This window comes from Castanea sativa, chromosome 2 (genome assembly GCF_040712315.1).
Source record: "Castanea sativa cultivar Marrone di Chiusa Pesio chromosome 2, ASM4071231v1".
Lineage (NCBI taxonomy): Eukaryota > Viridiplantae > Streptophyta > Magnoliopsida > Fagales > Fagaceae > Castanea > Castanea sativa.
In genome coordinates this window covers 18,889,270-18,899,292 of record NC_134014.1, presented here as the reverse complement: position 1 = coordinate 18,899,292, position 10,023 = coordinate 18,889,270, and the positions used below count along the sequence as shown (strand labels likewise).

General features: G+C 31.3%; 1 protein-coding gene across 1 annotated transcript; it reads right to left on the bottom strand.

The window, feature by feature from the left end:
• Positions 1 to 4,292: 4,292 nt before the first annotated feature.
• Positions 4,293 to 10,023, bottom strand: LOC142624578 (serine/threonine-protein phosphatase PP1 isozyme 2-like). The gene is made up of 4 exons (XM_075798190.1): positions 9,277 to 10,023; positions 6,947 to 7,506; positions 6,640 to 6,870; positions 4,293 to 4,592 (listed from the first exon to the last, which is right to left on the bottom strand). The coding sequence occupies exons 1-4, from the start codon at positions 9,449 to 9,451 to the stop codon at positions 4,572 to 4,574; spliced, it is 987 nt and encodes a 328-aa protein (XP_075654305.1). The 5' UTR covers positions 9,452 to 10,023; the 3' UTR covers positions 4,293 to 4,571.

The following is a 10,023-nucleotide window of genomic DNA, read 5'->3' as shown; positions in this document are numbered from 1 at the left end:
AATTATATACACACACACACACACACACAGAGAGGAAATTTTCAAAATTTTGGAAGGCCACATAGCTCTGCCCTTAATTGCAAATTATAAGACTATTCATACGTATTATTTAAATAAGTCATATAAGTCATTCAAAATGTCATATGACTAAAACTACACATAAATGGTCTTTTCATTACCACAAAATAATTACGTTAAAATAAGATAACTCTAAAAATGTTTCAAATGAAACGTTTCCTCTATTAATTACTAGTATGTAATTCATGCAAATGCATGAATGCATTTAAAATTAAACAAAATTTTTAAAATTAAAATATAAATAATTAGTTAAATCATTTTTAAAAAAAAAGTAAATGTAATTAGTCACATGTTAAAATTCTTACCGAAATTTAATACTACTTATGATTTTTTTTTTTTAATTTTTGATAAGATAGAACGTGTGGTGATTTTTATTGAGTATATGTGATTGGTTTTTTTTTTAATATTATAGTTTATTAATATTAGCTTCTTAGTATTTTGCACTTATTAACTCACATGGCACAAAAATTAAAAAATTAAATGGATGCACGACACAAACTTAAATGGATAATTATAGTGTGATCCCACATAAATTTAGACACATAGCGCAAAATTGAATTCTAATTTCAAATTCTAATTGAACACAATTTTTTTTTATGAAATATAGTTAATTAGTCAAATTATTTTACCTAGTTAGTAATGGACTGTATGTAATCATGGCGTATATATATATATATATATGATTAGATTTTTATGGTTTATTTATACTGAACTTCTCGTTTTCTACATTGAATTAAATCACTTGGTACAAAAATTAAAAAACTTATAATAGATGTGATACGTGATGCAAAATTAAACTTTAATTGAATTCAAAATTTTAAACTGAAAAACTTGACATAAATTTTAAAAATTAGATTAAATAGGACACATGGTGCAAAATTAGACTCTAATTGAATTCCAATTTGAAATCTAATTGAATTTTCTCTCAGCTTCACTTATTAATAATAACTAGCTTGTAACCCCATGTATACAATTAGAGATATACAATAAGATGCATGATATAATTCCTATATATATAATTTAAATACTATTGATGATCATTTTTATATTTTGTTTACTCTTTAAAAAAAATTGTAAGTATATTATTAGGTATAAAATGTAAATTGTCCATATTTTTTTAATATAATTGTGAAATACTTTTTTTTTTTTTACAATTCATTTATTCTAAACTCTTTAGTTTTTGTACTCAATAACTCACTTGAATGAATATTTATGATGTGGTCTCACATTTGATTCTAAAATTAACAGATAAAACTCTTTAAGAATAAATAATTTAAGACACATGACGCAAAATTGAAACTCTAACTTAGAATTTTAATTTGAGTTTCTTTCAGCTTCACCTATTATTATATATATAGATATCTATATTATATATAAGAGGATTTTCTTCTTTCAATTGGACTTTTATGTGGTTCAAAAATACCCTCATTAATGAATGATAACTTCATTTAGAAATAGAGTCATAAATATCAATAATAAATATTATTTTGAATTCAAAAAAAAAATTTCTAAAATTTATGATTTTTTCCCTTTATGTTCAAAAAAAAAATTACAATTAGTACTTATCTCTAAAATTTATCCTTTTAATTTGTTTGAAAAATAAAAAAATATATATATTTCTAAATTATAATATACGCAAATTATTAACTTTACCCAAAAAAATAGAAGAGTTTCTATGTAAGACAGCCCTTGAAATTGGAAAATTATATTTAATTTAATCAAACATAGAAATCGACTAGTTGTAAAATAAAATTAAAAAAAAAAAAAAAAGAAGGAAATTGACCCAAATAAATAAACATTTTCCTAATCTCTATTTGAAGTTTTCAACTGTTTGAGCCTACCTAACCTAGGTTGAATACATTTTTAAATTTTAAAATTCTGTAGCACCAACATTCAACAACCAGACAAATGGATCTTGGACCAGTAGCAAAAACGTCGTACTCTTTCTTAGTATTTTCTCGACCAAAATGCCATTTTCTTATCTTGCTTCTTAATCACCAACTGGCCTTGGGCTCCTCCACCTGGGAAACTATTGGTTTGGAACTTGGAAGGTGGCCTGGGACGTGCTTCTCTCCACTCGTGAATTTTTTATCCCATCTAGTTCAGATCTAGTTCAGAACTTTAACCCAATTGACATTTTTAAAGTATTTTATTCAAATGAGTCATTTCTCTTAGTAACAGAGCTAGGATTTTTGTTTAAGGAGGCAAAATTAAAAGAAAAACTAATTTGAAATATATTCATCGATATTAATAAATATAAATTAATAAATAATTGTAAACTACTGTAATTTTTATACAAAATTTAATGTAAATGTAAAATGTTATTTTGCATATCTAGTTAAGTTAGTTTAATTTTCTAAACATTTTTACATATACATCTAATAATCAGACTATAGTAATATGCGTGCAACATTGTATCTCAATGCGCTAATTGCTTTTAAAAATAGATAGAATTCAGTATTTAATTCTTCATAAAATTGGGGTTGATAAAAAGATAGTGGTGGATTTAAGAGTTTAGTGGCTAGAAGAACAATAAGTAAATATTATTATTATATTATTTTGTGTATAATATGGGACTCGTTAATTGAAATACCGTACAAGGAAAAAATTGAGATAATAACGCTCTGTTTGTTTCAACAATGATATTTTCTAGAAAATGAGTTATTTTCTATAAAGCATTTTCTAGAAAACTATCTTATTTTTCAATGTTTGGTAGCAACTTTAAATGAGTTAAAAAACAACCTCCTAACTTCCCTTATTTAGCTGGTTGTGAGATAAAGTTGTTTTCCAAAAAAATTTAATGGAAAACAATCTCTAAAAATAAGTCATATTTTTTATGTTGACCAAAGATAATTTTTCTTTTACTCATCTTTTTTTATGCTACCAAACACTGAAAAATAAGAAAAACTATCTTTACATAAGATTTTCTATTGAAACAAACAGAGCGTAAGAGAATTTAAGATATTTTTGGAGGAGCCAGAGGAAAATTTACCCCCTCTGCCATTGCCTTCCTCCCCCAATATAACTTTCAAATTATAAAAAAATATAAAATGTTGCTCGGGGGTTCACCCTATAAGTTTTTGTGCCCATGATTATACTCGTTGGGCTTTTGCGTGTAATTGCTTGGAGATAACCCATCTATTATCTCCCTTGCTGAGCTTTTTTACTTGTAAGATGGAGATGGCCCAGGCCCATAGTCTGCTTTTTGTGTTCAATAAAGTCTTTAGGTCCGGAGTTCTGCTTCAACGGCTTCAGAAGTACAGAAATTACTTCCAAAATCGGTATAAATTGAACCAAGCAGGGTCCAATTGGCCCAATTCTTAACCTTAACCTCTTTTTTTTTATAGAATAATTCTTAATGATGTCGCAAAAATCTAAAGGAAGCACACACATTTCTATTATGGCCTATTTGGATGGAGGGAAGAAAGAAGGTGAGTAGAGTAGAATTAACTAAAAATAAGCTAATTTTGTACTAAATCTACTTTACCTTACTCCCCCTCCCTCTCTCTTGATCCAAACAAACCATTAATTTTTGAGTAGTAAACCTCGAATTTGACAAAAAGTCTGTATTTTATTAATAATAAACTAATTTGCAACTTTAATTCATACTAATTACGTGATTAAGTGACAAATAACCAAAATTTACCAGAAGTGGCAAAATTGAGTTAAATGCAAAATCATAAACTATTGACCTTAAGAGTTGTCTCAAAATATACAGGGCCTTATCTTGACTTTTGAGCAAAAAGTTATTAAAAAAAAAATTCTATAAACGGCAAAATTGCAGTTTTTGGGAGCTAGACAGAGGAATTCACCATTTTTAGGAATTATCACCAAGGTCCTGTCAGGTGTCAAAGATTTTTTAAGATGTAATCATACTTGAAAGAAATATAGTAGATAAAGAAAGAAAAATTAAAAAAGCCCTTGAATCAGTGAACATCTGTGCCATTGACTGGAAATACAGATGTAAATGAAAAGGATAAAATTGGCTCTTAAAATCTAATATTGACCCCTCACAAGGATCAAGATAAGTTACTACACATTTATATTCAATGAGAAACACAAACTCAAGCATATTTCAATGTTTACATGTAATGGGATTATTTGATTGATAAGGGTTATTGCTCCCTTCCAATTTTTAAGCTGTGATTATATTACAAGGAGAAAGGCTTGAGAGAGAGAGAGAGAGAGGGGGAGGGAGGGAGGGAGGGACTGAATGAGAAAAGGAAAATGAAAGAACTTTCATTGCTATGCTTCAACTAGTTTTGTACATTGTCATTGGCAGAGGAAATCTTCTGCATTATCCTTAGCTTAAGGGATTTGTAAATTTATTTTCAGAGGAAAATCTTTTGCATTATCCTTAGCTTAAGGCTAAGGGAGTTATCAATTTACACTCTTCCCTTGCATTGACATGAAATGGAATCTGTATTTCTTGGATGACCACTGCCGATGTTTCAAATACCAAAAATCTGAGCTATCTTCTGAAGACATTTCCATTAGATCGAGTTTCTCATACCCTGGCACCAAGAAATGTCCGCAGGGTAATAAAAAAACCCATTTTTAAGGAAAATATTAAATAAGAATGTTAATATGAAATGTTTCAGTGCAGAGCAATATCCAGCATGACATAAAAGAACAAGAAAAACAAGAACATCTAAGGTTAAGTTCCAACCTCATGAGAAATCAGACTAAGAAACATAACTTGTAGCGAATGTTAAGTTGTTAACAGAGTTGAAGTCTACAGATAAATAAACTCATATGTAATCATTTAAGCATGGGATTCCAGATCATTTATCAATTAGCTGATATACAACTCTGTCTCTTTGCTCAGTCATATGGATCTGGGAAAATAATAGTTAATAAATTATTTGTTTGAGTTGACCATAAGGTAATGAAAGCTCCCACAAAGAGATTCAAGCTCTAAGATGCATCTAAATTGGACAGCTTGACCAATAATTTATTGCATCGCAAAAGCTGGTCATGGTAAAATGAAGTAATTCCATAAAGTAAAAAATTAATTTTAAAAAACAAAAGGATTTGTAACATATATAAGTAAATAACACAACTTTTTATTTTTAAGAAACAAACGCACACACACAAGAAAGTGGGAAAGGGAGTAAATAACGCAACTTGGTACAAGAAAACACACTTGGACTTATAAGGAAAGAAGATTAATGAGTTCGAAGAACTATTACTATCCTTCATCAATACTAAAACTAAAAAATTGCTTTCAACAACAAAGAGATTAACGAAACATATAACAACCAAGATTCAGAAGCAAGCTTGAGCTACCATTCGTGGACACTTCAGTGTATGTGCTTGAGTCAGACAGGGCACAACACAGGCATGATCTAAAATATTTGTCTGCTAGGGTTTCCATGGAAAACATTCTTCAATTGTTCCAAGTTGATGATTATTATTTTCCTAATTTTTTATCATTGGAAAGTTCATCATTATTTTCAACTGCTTGTAATTTTCCCATCTTGGACACACTGTTACATAGACAGTGTTCTACCTCGACTGAAGAAAAATTATAAATTCAATATTAGTTTGACATCATGACCACTAAAACTTATACCTGGGATACCCAGAATCCAGGTAAAATATAGCACAAATACACATGCATAAAACAACACTAGCCTCTAAGCACGCTTAGAGGCTCTACTTCTTTTTTTAAAGGTTAATAATTTTCATTCATCATAATTAGGGGTTACGGCATTCTTCAATCACAAAATACCTAGGGGGTGTGATGAGATTTACATACAAACAAATTAACTTTGAAGCAGGTCTTTTTTTCATTAAAAATTTAAAAATAACGTAAGATTAGGAGTAAGGAAACCGCAATTTTAAAAAATTTAAAAAAAAAACTGTTAAGATTTTTTTTTTTTTTTAAGTGAAACAGTTGACTTATTAACGGTTAAAAAAAAAAGTGAAATTTTTTTTTTTGAAAACATGAGTTTAAGTAGTTGGAGCACTTCAAATACCTGAATAGAGACTATTCCTATGTTGTAGGCAATGTTTAGTATATTTTTACCTAGCTATCCTTTAGTTTTGTCTCTACTTAAACTTAAGAATGTTGGGGGTATTTTTAAACCAATAAAATGTCCAGTTCAAACAAAAGAAGCCCCTTAAATAGTACTATAGATGATTCAAAAACGATCCAAAATAATCAGATCACATCCTTTGATGTCACTTAGAGCTATACATTCTACGTAAAAAAATAAAGCAATGTTTTATGGTTAAGAGACTTTCATGCCAACTATGTTTGTTTACATAAAAACCTGTCTCTTCTTTTTCTTTCTTTATCAAGGGTGGATGTGGAGGGGAAAGAGCACATCCATGGTATTTACATTTAAACTTAATGATGATTTATTATTTAACCCATTACTTTGAAGTGCTCTCCTCCCTCAAATCTGCACTGATGATGACTTATAGTTTTTCCTGAATAGAACTCATTCTCCCTTTGTCTTATATCAATCATCGACAAATTAGAAAAACTTTTAACATTATTTCCATTATTATTACTAAATGATGGACCAGTAAAGTGATGAGGAATGAAAATACCTTGCTTTTTGTTGGAGTTAAACCAGATTTAGCTGCAGCTGTGGTCCCAAAGCTAAAGCTGCCAAACTTTGGCTTCTTGTCCGCAGGCTTTAGAATCTGGAAAGAACACGTTAGCGTCTCATCTACAGTCATCATGGCACCAGCATTGTCAAACTCTCCACAATAATTAGGTGCAGAAAATATGGTTACTAGTTGTCTATTAGCAAAGAACTCATATCCATCTTCCACAACCTGCATATGTAACCAAATTTTTAAATAAAGCAGTAGTAGCTGTCTGATTGTAACATATGTTTAAATGGATTCAAACCTGGTGAGCTCGACAAATTAAGTCAAGATCATGCTTCTGAAGGAATTCTGTCACTGTATCAGCACCAAAGGTATAGGAAACCCCCCTGTCATTCTGCCCCCACCCTTGACCATCTCTACTAGGATCAGACCAGAGGAGATCACATAGCAAACCACTTTCTGGAACATCAGCAGGCCGCTGCAAATTCCTTATATCATCCAAATTGTGCAAGTCAGGAGAAAGTCCCCCATGCATGCAGAGTATCCTTTCATCAATGAGAGCTGCCACAGGTAAGCAGTTGAAACAATCTGTGAATAGTTTCCAGAGTCTGACATTAAATCTTCGTTTACACTCATCATAAAATCCATAGATACGGTTTACAGAAGCACATTCATGGTTGCCCCTCAGAAGGAAAAAGTTTTCTGGATATCTTATTTTATACGCAAGGAGAAGGCATATTGTTTCCAAGCTTTGTTTTCCACGATCTACATAATCCCCCAAGAATAAGTAATTGGAGCGAGGAGGAAGTCCACCATATTCAAAAAGCCTCAAAAGATCAGAATATTGACCATGAATATCTCCTGGGTACCATAAAGGAAGCAACATATAAAATATGTACTCAAGGTTATCATACTAATAGAGGGTAAAATATAAAGTAATAAACCAGTAGTCTAATAAAAATTCTAAGGGAAAAATCTGATTCAGGCAGTAACAGATGCTGTATGGTTATCGTTATACCCAACAAAAAATAACAAATGTCAAATTATAGCATTTTGAATCTTTGGGGTAGAAGAACAGTAATTTTGATCTTTGAGAAGTAAAGTGGTTTTGACTAGAAAATAGAGAACTAGAGATACGTACTTTAGGTGAACAGGAAAGATAGAAAATTAGCATGCATTGCAATGAGCATTTCCAGTGCAAGAGCTGGGAATTCAATGGATGACACACCTGACCTCTTTTATAACCACAGTGTATCCAAGTATTTAAAGTGAACAAGCAAACTCAGTTGCACATCCCATTCTCTTAGAAAATGCCCAGCAAGTACCCATGGATTTAAGAAATTTAATTAAAGATGAAATGGCTAATTTAGCTTCAGAAAGTATGCAAATTGACTTAGGTTTATATAAGAACGAAAATCTTAAGATTTTTTTTTTTTTTTCCAATTTCAAAGGGCAAAAACTTGAGCTCTTTAGATATATTGCAAAGAAAAATTCAGAGATTGAATGAACTTTGGCAAAAAAGAACAAATGATCAGAAATGAAGTCAGTGCAAATTTGATCACCAAATTTAGACTGCAACATTGATATATCTGTATAAATGAAGAAGTGTCTACTTGCAAACATCAAAAATAAGGACTTCTAATTACAGACCACATAACATGGTTTTGTGCACTATTATGGCATGTGTATGTGAGTGGACAAAAAGAGATTTCATGTATCTTTCTTGTTAGGAACATAGTTTTGACTATAAGTCTCACTGACTGTCATCACAACACCTAGAATGAAAACAAATCTATCCTTTTGATGATTAAATTTTTGTTAGAAACCCATTATATTTCAAACTAGTAACTTGTACATATTAACGACATTGTTCTTAGACCAAATCAAAAGCTTATCCAGGAACTTGTATAAGAAAGAATGCAATTTAAGGTATCATGGAGCACATCAAGTTTAGAAAATTAATCCAATTCCAAAAATGAAACCGAATATCACCCCCCCCTCTCTCTCTCTCTCTCTCTCTCTCTCTCTCTCTCTCTCTCTCTCTCCACATACACACCAACAACAACAACAACAAAAAGAACCCAAAAAATATATATTCATAATCAAAACCTGTAGCAAAATTCCATGACCAAATTTAAAGCTCAAACACAATCCACGACAGATGAGCCAATTCAATCTGCATCCAGATCACGTTTCCTGAAAGTCTAATTGAAGAAACGAAGGTGATTCAATTGAAAGAAATATATGCATATATAATTCATACCAACCATATAACTTCACTTTTAAAGATATCAAATTTCGTCAATAATCTAATTTCCTAGCAAACAAATCTATGAATAGTGAAAAGTATGCAAATTAACCAACAAACAAGATAGAATTCCCAACTTGATGAGGACATTTTGGTAACACCCATTTCAAAACAAGCAATTTGATCACTTTTTGGATACCCATTATTCATTTTCATAATAAGCTCAACTTTTTGCAACGGTTTCAGAACATATTATATTCTGTCTCTACCCACAGCGCATAAACATCCATAGTCAAACTCAAAAACTCCATCAAGACCCACATCAACAAACATGAAACATAATAAAAATAAAAACAGAGAGCATGGAGTTCGTGTAAAAATACCGCAGATCTTGACAGGAGCTTCGAGCTCCAAGAGATTAGGCTGATTCAAGAAGATTTCTTTGGAGAGAACACACAGCATCCTCATTTGTGCCTCAGAGAGCTGCACTTGCTTCCCAGGTTTCCCTCTAACTTCAAGCAGCCTATTGATGATACCATCAAGTGCTGCAGAATCCATAACCAGGTTGGTTCTTTGAAAAATCTAAGCTTATTCAGACTGGGGAAAAAAGAAAAACCCACAACAGAAAGCAAAGAAGAAGAAGAAGAAGAAGAAGAAGAAGAAGAAGCAGAATAAGAATAAGAATAAAGAAAACCCACTTTGATGTTTTTTATCGGGCTGCAAATACTTACATGCCCTTGAAAAGGAAAGAAAGAGAGGAGCTTTAAAAGTATGAAAGGAATGGTCGGTGATGAATTGGGAAGCGAAGAATATATTCTTTAATAAGAAGAAGATGGTGAAAATGATAGAATCACAGAAAGAGTGAGAGAGAGCGAGAGAGAGAGAGAGTAAAGTGGGATTGTATGTAAGTGCGGACTTGCAAAGAACTCACTTACATTCATTCACTCACTCAAAGATAATGCCTGCTGTGCAGGCGAGGATGACGCATGTGCTAGCAAATAGTAATGTTTGTTCATTTCTTTCTTTTTGTTTCAGCGGTTTGAAAGTTGAAACATGAAACACAGGGCGGCGAGAGCGCCAAGCGGCACACCACACCAATTGTTTTCTTTTAATTATTGGGATTTGGGACA